We start from the raw sequence: 19,720 nt of genomic DNA on the forward strand, positions 1-19,720 counted from the left end.
GGCACAAACAGGATGCGGGGAGGGCCTGGGGGGGTGGGGGGGGGGGGGGGGGGGGGTGGTTTGGAATGTCACACTCGCTCATGAATATTCATGGCATGATGCTATCTGCTTGGCACACTCGAGCGAAGGTTGCGGCGCGGCAGGCACGGGTGGTCAGGAAAAAGTGAAACGAGGTTTAGAGCGAGATTGAGGAGCTGCTGATATTTGTGCTTTGCGTGCCTGCTGCTGCAGAACCTTGCAGCACCCTGTTCCGGCAATTAGATCAGCCCCGTGGAAACAAAACGAACCAAAACAACGAAAACAACAAAACCGTCTGCGCCTGTGAGCAAAAATGAAATCACAGTTTCAAAATGAATTATTATTTTAAAGGAAAATTCCCATGATGATTTCGAGGAAGAAAAAAACAAACAAAAAAATAAAAAAACGCGCGCTCTCTGAGTGATGTTGTGACGGATTTCTCCTGAAGGCACCGCCGACGCTCCCTCTGCCCTCCGCCACCTTTCCACAGGGGAGAGTGGATCCGTTGATAACTGGCGGTGAAGTGCATTATCGGCCCGCTCGCTGCCAGCCATCATGATTAGGGCTGCAGGAAGGTCACATAGATCTGATTAGACGCTCATGAGTTCTCATTACATGGCCAGCAAAAAGGTTATGGTTAAGCGTTGGCCGGCTCAGGTAGTTCTTCGCCGCGACAGACAGCTGGTCGCAGCGAATCTCCACCTGGGAAAAAAAGGTCTTTTTAAAGGTCCCATACTAAACTGACATTCACGTTTTCTTTTCTTTATAATCCCACAAGCCAGGGTTCACAAAATCAATTATCCTTAAAGAAAAATACAGATCTAGAGAAAACAACACATTTAGCCCTTTGCTTCAAGCCTCCAGAAGAAAAAAAAAAAAAAACGACAGAGAGGTGATGGCAATGCTGCAGTGGAGTAAGCAGGAGAAGCAAAGGATGGACTTCTCGATTTCTGGGGCCGTGCACTCATGCAAAGTCATCTTTTGCACAGCGACAGTGTTTCAAAACCGAAAACACCAAGAAACAAAACAAATGACAAAAACTCTCCAAGAACGAGCCAAAACACAAACTCAACTTTTGCGTCCAGGAGAAACAAAATCACTCTGACTTTCACCCAGTTGAAATGGAATTCTAAATTCACATATATAAAAATAGATGCTCAAGTTATTATGGAGATCCGATGAGTCCAGATGTTCTACGGTGAAAATTACGATAATTCTTAATTAATCTTATAATCCTATTAATCCTATTATCATGTCAGGAGATGGATGGTGCACTGGTGAATAAGCAAATGTACACGCAATCTGCAAAATAACACCTTAAAGGTCCCATATTATGAAAAACACACAAACAAAATCATTTGACCAGCAATGTCTGGAAAATCCACAGGCATGAGGAAGAATCCTGTTTTTTTTTTGTTTTTTTTTATAGTTATTTGCACAACAACACGCAAATCTGAAAATCAACCCCTTGTGATGTCACAAGAGACGCACCCGGGCAGCTCACAGCGGCTCACACCCCGTTTACGTCTCCTTCCAACCAAACACAGGGATGGAAAACATAAGGCAGCGGTCTCAGTGGGAGGTCAGGACGGCGCTTTGATGGTGTGTGTGTGTGTGTGTGCGCGCTGCCTGAGCATTGGGATGGATACATATGCTGTTTTCAGAAACGTGTGGGCTCCTCTTCAATAATTAATCCTGCGCGGCTGCTCCGCCGGAGTCCAGGGTGAACGATTAAGATCCGCAAATGGGTGAAATAATGGGACCTCCAAACCAAAAAGCTTTGTTCACCTCAGTCGGCGCTGCGGAACGACGGGGCTCCGCTTTTCCTTCAGAGATGCCGAGCGCGGCCGCGATGACATTCATCGCCGTCGTCATTACCGTTATGGCGAATTTGCTTGGCGGCGGCGCACATTAGCGCGCGCGATGAATGCTCCCCGGAATGCCTCCCGATGACGGCTCACTTGAGAGCGAGCGTAAGCGATGCCGATGATGGCGGGAGGTTATTGGTGCGGCCCCCCCGCACGGGCGACTTATCAGCTGCCGCATGGATGTGCAAACAAAGCAAAGCCGAACGGGGAGCGATTAAAGGTACAGAGTGTAAAACTTCTGCCATCTGGTGGTCTGATTTGAGCTTGCAGCGCCCATTCGCTCAAACTCCCTCTCCCGAACTTGCCGGTGAACTACAGTGGCCTGCGCACACAAACCTGGACACCTCGTCCACCTTCTTCTTCGTTGGTTTATTTGAGGACATGAGCTTTCACCCTAAATACGAAACGCACTGTCAGACAGGCTGGATTGTCCACACCAGGCTTCCTTAGGAATATAACGGTGCAAATTGGCAGCAAACTGGGAGCAAGACCCTTGCTCCATGTATATTCTTATATATAAATAAGAACCGTTCTATGGGTATGAAAACCAAATTACTTTCATTGTACTGTGAATATGCGCTTCTATAAATATATTCACTGGCAGTATGTTAAGCTTTCACAAATATTAAAGTCATAAATGAGGTCAAACTTTACGCACTGGCCCTTTAAAGGACGTGGGCGCAATCAAACACGGGCAACCCGAGGCCTTTTCCACAAGGGGTCTCACCCAGAAAGCCCTGACGGAACCTGGAACCCAGCGGCAGAAGCTCCGGGGTGAACTCGTTGTATCCGCCCACAAAGAGCTGGTTGAAGACGTTGAGGCCCACCAGGAGTCCCGGAGACGATCCCGTTCTGTTGCGCTGTCCGTCGACCTGCGGGAGGAGACGCAATCGAATGTCAGCTACGTAGGGTGTTTGGGATGTCTAGTTATTAGTCGCCTGGGCTGTTATTAATTCCAGGTTAAATCTCATGGAACTTTTCCAGGAAGCTTTGCAAGTAAAGCTGGAGAACTGGAAATGTTCCAAGTTGGGAATGAACGTGAGCTAGGAATTAATTTCGATTTATCGGTGCGGCGCTAGCAAACTCTCCTGAGGCATATCTGATACGCCAGCTATCAACTCATTCATCCCAATGATTAAATCAGCACTTACAGTGTGGATGGACTGAAATGTTTTACTGTTGTCTTCAACAGTCTTGATATGAGAGCAAGGCACTAAGTCAACTTTACTTCTATTGCGTTTGTAATAATCAAAATTTCAAATCATTACAATTATTTGTTAGTGTTTCCTAGTATTTCTTTCTAGATTTTCCTTGTTACTCAGCAAACTTACATTTATTCTTGTGAATTTCAATGTCAATTTCATGTTATTTCCCTTGTCCAACTTGGAAGATTTTATATAAGATCTGCAACTTAACTTTCCATTTGTCCCCAGTGGGTGGCAGGGAGTCCAATTTCTGGAATTGTGCGACCCAGTTATTCCCAGCGGGTAAACCACTCAACCACTTTTCTTCCTTCTTTTTTGCTCCGTCCCCCCCCCAGCCAGCCCCGGCCTCGCTAACCTCTCGGCGGCTCCCGCTGAGTTTTTGCAGTCACACTTTCGGTGATGCGAACGTCCTGTTCTGCGCGATCAACTGGGCTTTAAATGATTCGAAAGGTGCAAAAGGAACCAGACGCGTTCCAGAAAGCACATTCATCTGGCGTCGACGGCGTTCGCCCGGCCCACGCCACCGACACGGATTAACCTACGGCGTATGTGCCAGCGTGCGAGCGAGACTATAAAAACAACTTGTAGCTGATACAGTCGGCATGCAGCTCACACGGCGGAATCAGGGGAAAATCTGCGTGTAGCAACAAAACGCTGCACAAGTTTCTGTGTTTTTAATTTGAATTATTTCATTATTTTTCCAGAGAAAAACTTTCTTATGAGAAGGTTTGTTTTGCTTAGAAGGATTCTTTTTTTTTTTTTTTTTACTTGCTTCCATCTATCAACAGGTAAGCAACACTCAGGCAAACCTGGGTGAAAAAAGATGACAAAAATGTATTTATTGCTCTTATTTTTAAGACCTGAGCAGAACAGAGAGCAGCAGCAGCAGCAGCAGCAGCAGCATCACCGGGAGCTTTCCGTCTCGCACCCAGCGGAGGGCTGTGATTAGGATTTTCCACGACAGAGTCCCGGCTTTTCGCGCCTGAGGATTATTAATCACTTCACAAGTAAAAGAGCCAAACAGAAACAGAAAATAAAAAAAGTTGTGGAAAATATTTCTGGTACGCCAGTGAAAAACAGAAGCTGTACATCTGGGAAGAAAATAAAAGCACTTCGTGAAGACGTCAGCCGTGCAGATGCACACACCCAGGCGTTTTTTTTTTCTTCTTTTTTTTCTTTCTCCCCCTCCTACATCTTCCCGGCAGCACTTCCTTGAAGTCGTCGTCTGCCCGCGGATGCACATCGCATGTCGGTGCGGCGGCGGGAGCTCCTCGCCATCAATTATTCACCCACCTTCAGCCATCCCGTTCTCCTGGACCTCCCGAACGTCACCGTGTGAATGTTGATGCTCCGGTTCAGCCGCTCGCTCACGACGGTGGCCACGCCCGAGCCCAGGTTGAACCTGTGCACCACTCGGCCGCCGCGCAGGCCCAGCGCGAAAAAGTCGTCGCCGTTGCTGCCTGGAGAGGGCGGGGGAAAGTTTTGCGGCGAGCGGAGAAGAAGATGATGAGGGACAAAAAAAAAGGGAAAGTTCTGCAGGAGAATCTCCGCTGGACTTGAACCTAAAAGAACAAATATGCTCCTCATACAGCAGATAAAAAGGGACATTTTGCTTCTGTTCAAGTTAGTGTGTTGATGTAGAAATTCTCGAAATGAATGCAGCACATTTGGTTGTTTTCTCTTGATGGGAAGAACTTCAACCAATAGCCGTCTCCAGTCAATCTGTTGATGGCCTGGAAGTTTCTACCTGCCAGACTCAACAACAGCGACTAGCAAACGTCAGTGGGCTGCACGTTGGCACGTGGTTGAAATTTCAACGCAAAGTTCTGCTTTAGAAACACCACAACGCACCGACGCAGGCTCCGCCCCCCGGCCGTGCCGCCCCACATCTCGGGCCTGCATTATTTACACGGTGTCACTCGAGGAATCCTCGCAGGACTTCCCGCATCCCAAACGTTGACGGCCGCAAGTCGGTTCCACCGCTGCGCTCACGTGTCAGACAGCCGAGGAGAGCCGAGCGTGGGAACGGGACGATGATGAACACGCTTGTATTCCCATTGAGGCTTGACTGCAGGTCTTCTCCTTCCAGCTGTTGCCTTCAGGGGTCACCACAGCCAATCAGGAGCCTCTATCTAACCGCTATTCTCAGCGTCCCCGTGGCTCAGACTAACTAACTTCACGTCTGCTCTTCCTCTCGGCCTCCTTAAATCATCTGGCAGGCAAGTAGTTGGACCGAAGGTAACAGGGCAAAGACTCACAGGTTCAAGCGGTGATCTTCCCACAGGTCAGCTGAACTACGCCTGAACCGTTGATTATGTTTAACTGGATGAATCTTTCTCGTCCTTTGTTTCCACTTTTTCCCACCAAGTTGTGATGATTGCGCAGACCCCCTGTTTCGGGTGTTTGCAGCCCAGTCGAAGCGTTAACACCACAGCCTGTTGTCGACAGACTGAAGGACCAGACTGAACCAACAAAAAAAGAAAAGGGTAAAATAAACGTAGGATGTGTTGCCAAAAAAAATAAGATCCTGCCATTCAGAAAAGGTTCCCTGACGACATAAATTATGTTGTTTACCTCCCCGGAGAGACACAGCCATACTAAATAAATAATACGACGGATTAAATGTGTAATACATTAATATCAAAGATCGAGAAGATCATCATCAAGCAGACAATTGGAAGCAAATCTGCAAACGGACACAAACATCACGACTGGATTTGTGACGCTGAGTTGTTGTATTTCTTGTGTGGTCACGCAATTTTTTTTTTCTCTTTCTCCCGCCGCTGCCGTCAGCCTGATTGTCTCAACATCCTGCTTCCTGCCCTGAATGGATATATTAATTAACTCCGCTCCCGTTCCTGCGTGCATTTTTTTTCTTCCCGCTGATCAAAAGAAGCCACTTCATTAATCCAATTATCTTGTGGATTGCTCACATTCATCTGGTCTGATATTCCGCCTTTGAATGTGCACCGTAACCCCCCTCCGCCCCCCCCCCCCCCACCCACCCGCCGCTCCTGACGAGCATTTCATTATTCATATCCCTCTTGTTTCCTCTTTCGCCTCCGCCTTGATGAACTGCGCTACGGGGGGTGGGGGGGACCGGAGAGATTCTCCGGCGAGATTCTCCTGCTTTTCTTTCACTCCTTCGCATCTTGACAAAGTGCGCCGGCGACAAAGACGTGCAGCGTGTTTACCTGCGGCCCAATCTGACCCCGCGCTGAGGCAGGCCCTTAATTTGAAGCGATGGCTGCTGACAGCGTCGCATGCACCTGTGCCTGACAGTCGGATTAATGCAATTAACTTTGACGGCTGCGGGCCCGTTTGTTCTGTGGCGGCGGCCGGCGGTGTTGTTTTTTTTTTTTTTTTTTTTTTTCCCCTTCGCGGGAGTCGAGAACAATGGCACTTCGGAAGCAAATCAACAAACTGCCGCACTGTGGGAAGACTCGTCATTGATTTGCCTAAAATCAGCAGAGAAACAGAACAGGATGCTTTCGGGGCGGGGGGGTGGGTGGGTGGGTGGGAGGGAGGGAGGGGATTCTCATCAGAGGATCTGAAAAGAGGCGAAAATCTATTGCGAGGGAGAGTGCATTAGCATACACAGCAGATAACATACCCAAAAAAGGCATTAAAGGTCCAGTGCGTAAAAAAAAAAGAAGAAGCTTTGTATCTAAGGAATATATATACACATACATTGGCGCTGTTGAAGTTAACGCGTTAACTGAAACTCCTTTTGATGGAATTTTTTTTCAAAGAGTTTAAGAAACACAATCAAAAGTTACATATAGAGCAGGTTAAAAAAAAAAATGCCATTAATCGCAAGGTTAACTCAAGGACACTAATGCGATTAAAATCGAAGGGTTTAAACCAAATGACTTTTATTGTACCACGAGTCTACACATTTATTAATGTATTCATGGGCAGAATGTTAAGCTTTAACCAATACAAAAATCTTAAATTCACACACTGGACCTTTAATGCATCTGGATGTGGCTGCAAGTCCGTGAGTTGAATCGTGTTTTGAAGACGCATCAATTGATGAGACCACCGCGACGACGGTCAGCCGCTCTGATCGCCTCACCTTGTCCTTTGTGGCCGGCGAACATCACCAGGTTGTCTTTGGCCGCGGACGAGCCGCCGGCCAGCGTGAACTGCAGCCTGAACTCGTAGAAGAGGCTGAGGCTGGGCAGGGAGGAGTGGGCCGCGAAGGACGTGTAGCCAAACTCGTCGTTTCCGCCGAACCGGGGACGGGTGATGTTGATGGCTGTGACACAGATAAACACACAAGAGCACACACGTGTTGATGTCCAGTCTGTGTTGGAACTGTGCCTGACGCGTGTGTGTGTGTGCGTGTGCGTGTGTGAGGAGGAGAGACCAGAGAACGGGCCTGATTTATCGCCTCTTCCGCCAGCCGCCAAAAGATGGCACTGTTGCTACACATTACCGCGTCCTTGGCCTCGGTGAGCCAGACCTCACTCGCCCCCCCCCCCCCCCCCCCCCCCGACGCTATTGCATGATGACCTGTTTTCAAACACCATCACCACCTCAGTCCTATTCTATTTTCATTAAAAGCTATTTAGGATGGATTCGGGGCTCCTCGCCGTCGCGCCCAAGCCTCGTACGAGGGCGGCGCCGTAATCCTTGCAATATTCAATTACAACCTCACGTCGACTTGTTAAGGGATGCTCCTCCTTGCCTGTGGTCCTCCTCGGTGCAGCCGCGGACTTGATTTAACACAGAGGGGAGAGGCGAGAGGAGAGGGGGGCTCACTGTAAAGCGTCCCAGCGCTCATTCAACATTACATCTCGCTCCGACACCGAGGCAGCGCTTTCAAACACGCGGCCGCGTCTCTTCTTCCCTGTGAAAACACCTCGCACATCCCTGCGCAGCCCCGGGCGGTGGCTGGGAAGAGTTCAGAGCCACCCCCCAGCCCCGCTCCCCCCCCCTCCACCCCGTGTGACTGCCCTCAGCTCTGTTTGGCTGCTAAATTATTAATAACGCTGAAAATACTTGTGTTATCATCTGCAGTCTGCCCCGGCTTTATTTGCCTATTGTTCCGGCAAATGGTGTTCCAGCGACAGCTTATTTGAATTATTTTGGTATGAGTATGAGTGTGTGTGTGTGCGTGTGTGTTCAGTCCACCTGTTCAGACAAGATACAAACATTCGACATCATTACTAAATTAAATGACCTTGAGCTGTTTACTCTGTTCATGGATGAATTATTCCGGAGCCGTCTGTGTAAATTAATTACATATGTGAACTGATTAATGGGGATTCTAATACATTTGGCCGGGCAAACAGTAGAACAGTATAGGTTTAGATATAGGATATGATGTTAACGGTATTCTGCTATTCAGTAAATATTTAACTTAAAAAAAAACAACAAAAAAACAAAACAGACACAATTTTTAAAGCAGTATTTCATCTAACTTTTTTGTTTTCCTCAAAGTTCTTCTGTGTGTGAGGCTCTATTTGCATGATCGTAATAAAAGAAGATGCAGTCTCGAAACAGGAATAACTGGTGTGTTTTCATTTGCTAATAAGAAGAATTTCTGCTATATTTACATAAAGAATGAAAGAAAATGTGGACCTGGATCAGTTTTTTGTGACATCGCAGCTGATCGAGAGGCATGCGCGATCAAGCGGGACGACAGAAAACAGGGACCGATGTGAACAGAGGTTGCAGTACACTTTCCAACCATTAGAGGCTGCGAGATCTTGCACGCTTGGCTTTTAATCATTGGGGTTCTACTGTGTATGTTTTTGAAAATAAGCAATAAATGGGGTGGTCGCAGTGTCACTGTCACCTAAGAGGTTGAGGGTTCAATTCCTGAGCCCCTGTGTGTGTCTGCGTGTGTGTTAGAGTTCCTTCGGCCACAGAAGTGCGTTAAGCTACTTGACAACACTAAACTGGCCTTAGGTGTGAGTCAGAATGGTTGTTTGTCTTGCAACTTGTCCGGGGTTGTAACTCCGCCTTGGCCCCCAACCTGAGCTCAGGAGGAGCACTGATAGAAGACGGATCGATGGAGGGAAGCTCCTACTGAAGCTGCCAACCGGCTTCTCGCTGCTTTAATTAAGCAGGAATGACTCGCTTAATTAAAGTCATTTTAATCATTTTGCTAGCACTGTCCCAGATTAAGGCAAAAAAAAAAAAAAAAAAAAAGTACATTGTAAAGGTGTGTAATCCTGTGATAGATTGCAAAATACACAGATTGAGACTGCACACAATCTATGCATACTACTGTAGTGCACTGCACAAAACAGTACACAATATATGATAGTGACTTCCCAGCTTATAGTTGGCAGAGTCTGATGTGCATATCTAATTTTTAGAAAAGCTTGAACGATGGTGAACCACTCAAAGATCAAAAACTATGGCAGAAAAAGGGCAAAAGTAGCAAGAAAAATCGAAACCAAACCCTGTTACCATGGTCCGTTCATTCCCTCAATGACCTCATTGCGAACGTTGCCGAGCTCGCCTCACTGCATTTGAAATTCAAAGATTTCTCTTCGCACAGAGTCTCCAAAAATAACTGCAAAAATAATCACCAAATATTCAAAGTCAACGCACATTTCGGATGATTCAGGTCTGATTGTTGCAAACCTGGTGGCAGCACAGGATTGTGGGCTGGAATTCTTTGTCTCTGTCAGAGCAGAGGGGGACGCATGAACAATATTTCAAGAATATTTGTAGTTTCTTTAAAGAAATCAGAGTCTATTCAAGATGTGCAACGAGGGCCTGAGCTGTAGGGAAGAGATGTGTTTGCAGATTGCAAATTAATGGGTAAATCCGCTGCTTTTTATTCCGCTCATTCACTCATTACTCCCTTATTTCTCCCTCAGACGTGTAGCATAAACACGGTGTTTGCTGTGTAAATACATCATCAACTCAAAATCATCATCAGGGTTTCATTGGGTTTCTACAATTGTGTTCCAGCGCGTCTTTCCGTCGTCGTCGTCGTCGTTGGCTAAGTCCACAGCACACAACACGCTGTAATTGGCGGTGACAGAGCGCATCACACACTGCATGGGAAGTGTGAAAGGTCAGTGTATCACTGAAAACTGCAAACAAGTATGCAGGCACGCGTGCCAAAGCCATTAAAGAGGCAACGTACCAGGCGTAACTATCAAAATATGACGCTCTAAATAAAGACGCGTTACATAATCGCGCGTCTACACACACGCGCAAGCCATTGTTTGTCTATTTTGAGGCTGTGGAGAGGGAGAAAGAAGGGAAAAAAAAAAACACTCCTGGCATTACTTTTCTCGTGGAACTTTTCTCCCTCTTTGTTCCCCCTGTCACTTAATGCATCGTGTCGACTGTACAAGTGCAAAAATAAAATTGTCATTCCGGTTTGCGCGTGGACGTCAGAATTTCAAAAATATGGCAAAACAGGAGGAGGAACCTGTGAGGGGAATGTGGAGAAACAAGGCACGGCAATACCGCATTTTTTTTTTTTCAATCATAACCAAGTACTCTATTGTCTCTAGCATTTTTATTTGTCTATTAATTGTAAACATGAATCTCTATGAAGGGGGAGGGGGGGGCACTATTGCACAAGGGCGGATCGTTAATAATTCTGAGTGAAGTTGCGTAAAACGTCCATTAATGTTGCATGAAGTCGATTCTTGAGGCACTCCAGTATCCAACCCCCACTTCCTGATCTTCCCTTTCCTGTGCTTTCCGCCCGTGCAGCTTAGGGCTGGAACAATTATGCGTGGTAAAGCTATCTCTTTTTAGAACGGCTAAACAAAAGGAAGAAAAAAAAAAAAAAACCTACATGTTTTTGATCCGTAAGCGAGAAAAAGCAGAAAAGAGCTTTCGCTGTTCCGTATTTCCTTTTGTATTTATCACAAGTGACTAACAATGTTGATTTCTATCAGTTATTTATCACATGTGAGCGGAGTAAAAAAAAAATCAGTCTTGTTTGACATGAAAGTGGTGAGTGTGTCAGGGGCTGCAACAAGGCTGAGCGACTCATACCTCAAGCTCCCTCCCCCCCCGCTGCTCTGAGTGCAGTTAGCTGCGCTGAACCCCTTTTGTTGGCAGAACCGCTATCTGTGGAAGCCGCCCTCGGATAGAACTGCCATTAAGAATAGGTCGGTTTTACTCCCCCCCCCACCCAACAGAATCTCCTATAAGCTTTTAGCGGTTGCATTATTTAAGACTTTTAAGGGAATAAACACGAGTCTGTAGCCTCTGAGTGCAAATGCTCTGAGCTAAATGCTAATAGGAGTTTGCAGAGCTCTTATTCCAGCGGTTGTTTTTACTGCTGTCGTCAGGTTAATTTCAGCATGCTAGCATTTGCATCTGACTGTAAATAAAAAAAAAAACATTTTGCTTGATTTTGGTTCTAGATTCTACATATTTCTCATGCTAGCTGTGATGTCAAGGCAAAAAAAAGCAGATTGCGTTCAGGGTTACTGGCCCTCTACAGGTGCACTGTCAAGGCTATTTGTGAGCAGGCGAAAACACTGAATTAAAAGCACACATGTATTTATTTATATTTGCCTAGATGCATATCTATCCTTAAATGTTACATATTTGGCCTTTAACTGCAAAAAAAGGAAAGAACTTGGGTGCTAATGTGTCGGTACGTTCTGCTGATAGCTTCTTTGTAGTCACAATGCATTTATTTCCGAGGGAGACGACGGCACGTGTTCATTCCCAGCGTTATTAATGCACACGGTTGAAACAGTGAGGAGCTAAGTTGCTAGCGTTCGTCTCCAGCGTTCTGTCTCAGCATCTTGACACTGCTGATGCAAAAAAAGAAAGAAAGAAAAAAAAACTTTCGTAAAGCTGTGTAACGGGAAAGGCGTTACAGCGGTGAATCATCAAATGGAGAAATAAGTGACCCAGACGGGAGGAAGTCAATCTAGCTTACCTAACGTGGCTGGAAATGAATAAAAAAGAGAGGAGTTCCTCGTCAACACCCGGCTGTGCAGCCAGACTGCTAAGAGGATTTTTGCAGAAAATTTCTTTTACGTAACAAAAAACATTTTCATAAGCTTTTTTTTTTAATTTTATTTTTTTTTTTCAATTCAGATGTGGATCTTCCGCCTTGGCTATTTGGCTGCGGGATGACATTTTCTTTCTTTTTTTTTTTGCCTTTTCAGCACAATTTCATTTCATTAATCCTTTTATTTCACCGCCGGATCTTATTTGCCCTTTTGCACATCGGCTTCCTAACGAGGCCATTAAAAAAAAAAATCTGCCGGGCGCGTTTCCACTCACGTTCGTCGCACAGCAGACCCTGCCGTCCGTACGGGCAGAGGCACACGGCCTCCAGCGGCGACTTGGGGATGCACGTGGCTCCGTGACTGCAGGGGTCGCGCTCGCAGGCGCTGAACTGGCACAGCCGGCCGGCGTAGAGCGGGGCGCACTCGCAGAACCAGTCCTCGCCGTCGCTGCGTGAGGACAGGGGGACAGTTCATTGGAGCTTGGGGCTGGGGGGTGGGGGGTGGGGGGAGAGGTTGGGGTTGGCATTGCAAAGCAAACACGCTGAGATGCTTTGGTTGCAGCGGCGCTGTACTCGCTGGCCCGGAGAGGAACACACAGCCACGGGGGCCGATGATCAAACTGCCCCCGACCGACCGGTGATGGCTGAAAGATTTTATTTTTTGTAAAAAAAAAAAAAGAGAAGAAGAAGAAGAAGAAGAAGCCGGGGAGCAAATGTTCCCAACCTGATGAAAAAGTGAAAAAAAGTAAAGAAAATGTATGATATACGAGATTCTGCGAAATGCAACAATTTGAGTAATGCGCGAGGAGCACCGGGGAAAAGGGAAAGTCTTGTTAGGAGTGCAGTCGTCTTGGCAGCAGACAGTCTTTCACATATCTCACGGCAAGAGAAAAATGAAAAAAAAAAAAAAGAAAAAAAACGAGGGGAGGGGGAGGAAGCACACAGAGGAAGATTAGTGGCGCGCCGCAAAAACTTTATAACTAGAAATTGTACGATATTTCCCACGTCTTCTTCTTCTTCTTCTTCTTCTCCTCCTCTCTGCCTATTCACTGTGCTTGGCTTCTCTGGAGGCAAGAGGCAGGAAATGGGGGGTGGTGGGGTGATAGAGCATGCAAAGTAATAGGGCTGGTGGTGATGGTGAGAGTGTGTGTGTGTGGGGTGGCTGCTGGTGGGTGGGTGGGGGGGGCTTTATAAAGCGCGCACGACTCTGAGAGGTGTAATATCAAAAAGAGGAAGCAACGGCGGGGCTTCAAATTTATACATTAATAATGTGTTTTGAGCAGCAGCGCTGCGCGATGGAGTTTGCTCCTCGAGAAATAAATAAATAAATAAATAAATAAACTCCCCGGCTTCTCAGGGATGAAATATTTACATTCTGTCACCGTAGCGGAACGCCGCACAGAAAAAGACGCCTCATAATCTGGCGAAAATCCGCCGTGTGTTTATCAAAAAAGGCCGCCGGTGTCGATTCCCAGATAAGTTAAGTCGCTGCCAGTTTGCGCGACCGACGTCTCCCAAACGGCGGCGATTGTGAGCTCGTCAGAGGCGACAGACGTCACGAATCTGATCTCTGACGAGCAGCATCAAATACCGAGCGGTATAACTGCCTCCGCGCTGTAGTTCCTGGGAGCGCCGCTAATCTGCGCCTCGCGTCGTCTTGCAGGACTTGAGCGGCGGTTCTTCTGATACTCCACTCCCCCCCCCCCCCCACACCTCCTCCTCCTCCTCCCTCCCCCTTCCGTTTCTTTGCAGTTGAGAAAGGTGAGCTGTGCGAAGGCGAGATTGGCTGGGAGGTGTGATCACTGAGTTGGAAGAACACATTCTGTTGCAAGTCTGCAACAGCATCAAGTCAAAAAAAAAAAAAAAGGACAAACAAATCAGCCAATCCAAGCCAGTAACCCATCTACACGTGTGGACTTTGATTGCACACACGGCCGTGTGTGATGTGGAATATATTTTTGGGGGGGAATCAATCACGCCAGGCTACTCTGCTGAGTCTGATTTGAATAATAAAGGTCTGAAAATGGCAATAACACAACACTTGAAATGAACTGCTGAAGGTTGGTAACTCCAATCAATGGTTTGGGGACTCGGCTGCTTTCATATATATTAGATTTATTTTTAAAGTAAAACTTCCGGTACAATGGACAGTTTTATTCGATGTTTTCTTTTGGTTATTTTTTTTTTATTTTATTTTTTTTAAAGTTATAGTGAAAAGGACCTTAAAGGCACGGCAACACCACTGACCTTGAAAAAAATAAAAAAATCCAATTTAGCAAGTAAACAACAATTTTCCTTAGATGTGCTCAGAAAGACCTCCATTAACACCAGAGGCATTTCTGAATGCATCCAAACAAACTACAACAATTACAGGGTGAGCTAATTTGACCTTCTGTCATTTTTTTTTAATGCACCCGTCCCATTGTTCGGTGTCTCTGTACCTATTGCAGAACACGCTGCTCTTTGACAAGGTGGTTAACCGCAAAATCACCCAACGCAAGAGTTCGACCCAGACATCCACCACTAAGTGTTCTCAGTTCAAAAAAAGAAATGCCAATGTAAAGGTCACAGAAGTTGGTGAAATTCTTCATACATTTCACTCACTTTTTGCGAGTTGTTCATGTATCCTCAGGAAAAAAAAAAGCGAATTCCACACTTTGTTTTGCCCTTTAAATATCAGGTAAAGAACACCGACGATGTGCCGTCCCAGCACTAAACTGCAGGTAAATAGTAAACAGACGCACTCGATTGTTAATGGGCCTAATGAAAAATTGGGGTGACGAAAGGCTGTTTTCACTCGGCGGAGCTAATCGCTCCGGCGATGAGATTGCGCTAATGTTTGCGAGCGAAATCCGAACGCGTCGATGGCGGCAAAAAAAAAAAAAAAAAAAAAAAAAGAAAGACGAAAAAGCAGCGGCGCGGCGCGTCGTGGCGCGGGCCAATCAGAGGCCGCCGTGCGCCCGAGCGCACCGTGGGCCAGATGAATAATTACTGAAGGCTGCATTTTTAATCTAATGAGTACCAGATAAAAACGATAAATAATTGACCGCTTAGCTCAGGATATCCCTGTCAGCCACAACAATGAGCCGGGTGGCCACGGGCACCCTCCCCCGCCCCGCCCCCCCTCCCTCCGCCTCGCCGCCGTTTCAAGCTATTTACAGAACGTTCTTTCTTGAGCGCTCGCCACCACCATGACGAGCTTCCGCGACAAGGCGCTGATGAGCCACTGAAGCCGTCAGTTCTCGGGGATAAAAGCGTTTGAGGCGGCTTCATCCATCAGCGGAATATATATTTAAAAACACGGAGCTGTTGGCAATGTGAGAAGAGTGAATAATAAGTCATTCAATGTTATTTTGTGGGATTGAAAGCAATTGAAAAGCTTGAATAAACCTAAAAGCAATTGAATGTATTGGCAGATTTTATGGAACCTGACAATAGCTGAAATATGATTGGATAAAAACTCTACCATACTTGACAATGGAAGCAACGCAACCAAGCGGATATTATCCATCCATCCATCCATCCATCCATTTTCAATACTGAATACTGAACTCAGGGTCATGGGGGTCTGCTGGAGCCTCTCCCAGCTGTCATAGGGCGAAGGCAGGGTGACACCCTGGACAAGTGGCCAGTTCATTGCAGGGCCACATTGAGACAAAGACAAACAACCATTCACACTCACACCCACGGGAAATTTAGAGGTCCCAGTTCACCTCTCATGCATGTTTTTGGACTGTGTGTGGAAGCCGGAGAATTCGGACCCAACCAGACACGGAGAACACGCAAAGTCCACACAGGAAGGTCCCAGGCCCGTAATCAAACCCACAACCTTCTTACTGTGAGGCGGCAGCGCTAACCACTGCTGTCGTCGTAAGTAATTCAATGTCATTTAAAGTGATTTAATGTATTTGAATGGATGGGGAATCCAGGGGACAGGTTTTTAGGGTCAAAATTTGCTAGCTACTCCCATGACTGGCAGTGCCCCTGCTTTTAGAAACATTGAAAAATGCAGCATTTATGATTACGGATGCTTTATTTAAGGGAGAGAACCTGCTTTAGCGCTCAATCACCACCTGCTTTCCAGCACTGCGAGAAGCCAACTGGACGACGCCGAGCCGGTGGGCAGGCAGATAAAAAAAAAAACAATTCGAAAGTCGGCTGGTTTGCCACTCAATTACGTTGCCTTGAGAGTGCGTGAGCGGGAGGGGGAGGGGGAGGGGGAGTTAGGAGGTTGAAGTGGAATTTACGCTCGGCGATCACCTGGCTCCGTCCCGCTCCTGTTTTTAGCAGACGGCTGCTCGATATCTCGCTGACCTCCTCCAGGCACCCTGGCAAAAAAAAAAAAAACTCCCCCGCCGGAGAAAGTCAGCAAAGCCTTTTGAAACGCGGCGCCGCAGAGAAGCCGACTTCAGATGATACTTGAAATAAATTCCGCGCTGAAAAAAAGGGGAGGCATACAGAGCGACGGGGGGAACTTTTCTGAGCGGCGGCCCGACCCCGAGCGCAGCGCATTCTGCAGAGAGCCGCGCTTCTCTGTAGCACTTTTAAAACTAAATTCACATTTTGAACTCTGAACTTTTCAAATGGGCCACTGCGTTCTCAAGCCATTTCCATCCAAGGAGGGATAGAGAAATATACTTTACCTTACCTTGGGCTTTATGAGAAACAAAAGTGATATGCAGACACATTTCGGTAAAAAGGTCTTTAAGGGTGAGACTTTCTGCAGAATTTATTTACAAACGCAAATGCTGCCTGCTGGCTGTTCCTTTTTAACAGCGTCTGGGAACACAGAGGCAAAAACAAACAAACTCAAAGGCAAAAATGTTGAATTTTTGGTAAATTTAAATCTGTAAATTTAATTTCATGTAATTTAATGTATTTGAATGCTGTTCAATGAGGAAAAACATGGATGATTTTATAGGCCAAGCAGTCATGTGAAACAGATTTTGTAGTCATTGGGCCCAAATTTGTTAGCCACACCCATAACTGAGGACAGAAAGCGATGCAGACTGGAGCTTTTTAAGATGGACGTCTGCAAATCTTACTAGATTTAAGTCTGTGAATTTTCCTGGATCCACAATTGTAACAAAAAAAAAAAGAAAAAAGAAGTGCTTTCACAGAGGCCAAACTGACGGCACAATGACGAGAGGTTGAACAAAGCACAGAGAAAAAGTGGGGAGGATATACAGCCTTTTAGTGAACAACAGCTTGTGCGGGAAAGAGTGACACATGCTGGATGAATAAGAATAATGACTGGAATAAGGCTGCGATAAGGTGTTTCTGTCAGAGACGGCAGAGAACGGGTTCCTTTAACCGGAGATCACAACGTTCCTTACAAAAGCTTTTGGCAGATAATGGCTTCAAGGGCGGGCGCGCACACACGTGCACACACGCACACGCGCACTTCATTTCCACCCAATCCTCGCAGCAGAAGATGATGTCTGGGTTACTTTTATGTGTTGTTTTTATAATTTGGTCCGTTCGATTGCGGCAAAGCAATAATTCATTCCTGCAAATTGAATCGCTGTATCTCTCCTGATCACAATCAACACTATGGAGGCCCGTGTGTTCATAACAAGGTGACAGTTCGGGTTATACAGAGTTCAAAACTAATAATAATAATAAAAAAAAAAAAAAAGCAGCAATACATTTTCGTGGTATCATAACAATGTCGGACTTGTTTTTGCAGCTACAGTTTTAGAAACGGGGTCGCCTGCAGACTGAGCTGCACCTCTGCTTTTCATGTCGGTAAGATGCGCTTTCCAGGCACATCTGATAAGACCGCTACCCTGAAAACAATCCTGGAATGCAGCTATCACGAATGTTATTTAATAACAAAAAACAAAACAAAACAACATTCACTAGTTTACATCAGATGCTTTATTTTTCATCCTGTCGACAAGACAGTAAACTGAACCCAGCCCTGCTCAGCGTTGCATCATGTCCGAGGCCCTGCTCGTATAGTTGTCTTCAGGCTCGAAGCCGTATGCAACAACTGTGACAAATGTTGCAATTGCAATGTGACTTGCGATAAACACAAAAGCATTAAATAATGCGGTGTAAAAGGCCTCTTTAATATTGGTTAGCTGGCAATGTGGGAAGAATGAATAATAGGTCATTCACTGTAATGTTGTGTAATTGAAAGTAATTGAAGAAATTTAATAGAACTGAAAGTAAATTAACGTATTTCAAAGTAATTGAAGTATGTAATTCAATGTAATAGAAAGTAACTAGTAAGTAATGCGGTGAAATTGAAAGTAATTCAATGTATTTGAATGTTGAGGCGCTGCTATGTGGGGCTCCATGTCATGTGGATACTGCTATTTATGAGCTATTTGTTTGGGGGGAGGGGGGGGGGGGGTGTACAGGGCATTGCTTTATGAAAGATTGAAAAAGATGCAGATTGGAGCATTTCAAGATGGATGTCTACACATTATAAAACTGATACTTGCAAAAAAAAAGAAGCAGGTATGTCAAGGTTGCGTACTGCTCGCTTATTTAGGAACAAGATTTAAAATGTATGTCAGTGTTTTGGCCTTCAAACAGCACACCCCACAAACACAATCAGCTCTGTAATGAGCAACTTTTCCATGCAAATATTCTTTGGGGACGTCACAGCGCATCGGATGCTTACCGGGCTTCTCCATGCTTAATTAAAGTAAGTGGTTCTCCGACCTTGTCTTATTTCGGGGCTCCAGATGGAACTCTGGACTTGAAACGAAACTTGCAAAGCAACTTTGTTCGTTGTCGACAGGACTGGATGCCACCGAGCCTTGATTGTGTGACCATTGTTGACTTGTATAATAACATTTATTTTTGAGTAATCTGACACAACGAGCTGCATTCTGTTCCCTTAAGTGGTTACATTGAGTTTTCTTTTGATAGACAGTGAAACAAGGCTGTAGCAAGTCTAAGTGTTTACCAAGAAGTTAGCCTGTTGTGTTGCCGACCTCGTGCAATTCATTTCAATTTCACCCAGTAGAAAGACGGAATACAAAATAAACGTCTATGTCTTCAGGCAGCCAGAACCACTCATCAAACTGACATCTGCTGCTGCATGTGTGGATGGGACACTGCCAACCAGTTGCTTTGTTGGTTGAAATACATAGTTGTGGGTGCCAAGAGAGCTTGTTGCTTTTTATAACAAAGGCTCTTGTTACTTAAAGGTCCAGCACACTGCACATTTTCACATCTTTATGTTTTTCATCCTCGACTCCAGCTTAGCTGGTTCCCATGATGAAGTTTTCCAATAATTTGAGTCATTTAAAAAAACAAATGAAAAAAAAAAAAGACAGAATATTTAGCCCTCTGTTCACAACTTCCCTCATTGATGCTCAGTTTTAGCATCATGCTAACACTAATGCGTTGCTGTACCACATGTTTGGGACAAAAAAGAAGTCTTCTCCAAAGGCACTCAGACGCTCAGGCATTACCAATGATGTATGAATGCTCTCTGTGATGTCACAAAGGGCCAAACCGATTTTTCCAAGCAACGCAAATGGGGCAAGTCAAAGGGAAGGGAAGTAGAGTGTTCCACTGGTGGCTGCACTGACAAGCCATTTTGCTTAAATGACATGTAGGGGTTTTCTCCTGCAGCACATTCAGGCAAGCGCAGCTTGTACCAACATTATGTGCTTTTATTTTGACTTTTCCCCATCAACTGCATTTGC

General features: G+C 45.8%; 1 protein-coding gene across 2 annotated transcripts in view; it reads right to left on the reverse strand.

The window, feature by feature from the left end:
- eys (eyes shut homolog) overlaps window positions 1-19,720 on the reverse strand; it is a 161,776-nt gene that overhangs the window by 4,540 nt on the left and 137,516 nt on the right. For both annotated transcript variants that reach the window (XM_076018754.1, XM_076018755.1), the window contains exons 43-46: window positions 12,326-12,498; window positions 7,170-7,352; window positions 4,385-4,551; window positions 2,614-2,758 (exon numbers count right to left, since the gene is read on the reverse strand). In XM_076018754.1, coding sequence (XP_075874869.1) covers window positions 2,614-2,758; window positions 4,385-4,551; window positions 7,170-7,352; window positions 12,326-12,498 — 668 coding nt within the window. The remainder of the gene's footprint in view (window positions 1-2,613; window positions 2,759-4,384; window positions 4,552-7,169; window positions 7,353-12,325; window positions 12,499-19,720) is intronic.

Source organism: Nelusetta ayraudi, unplaced genomic scaffold (assembly GCF_046127955.1).
Source record: "Nelusetta ayraudi isolate G7.1 ecotype Tasmania unplaced genomic scaffold, CSIRO-AGI_Nayr_v1 ptg000008l, whole genome shotgun sequence".
NCBI lineage: Eukaryota > Metazoa > Chordata > Actinopteri > Tetraodontiformes > Monacanthidae > Nelusetta > Nelusetta ayraudi.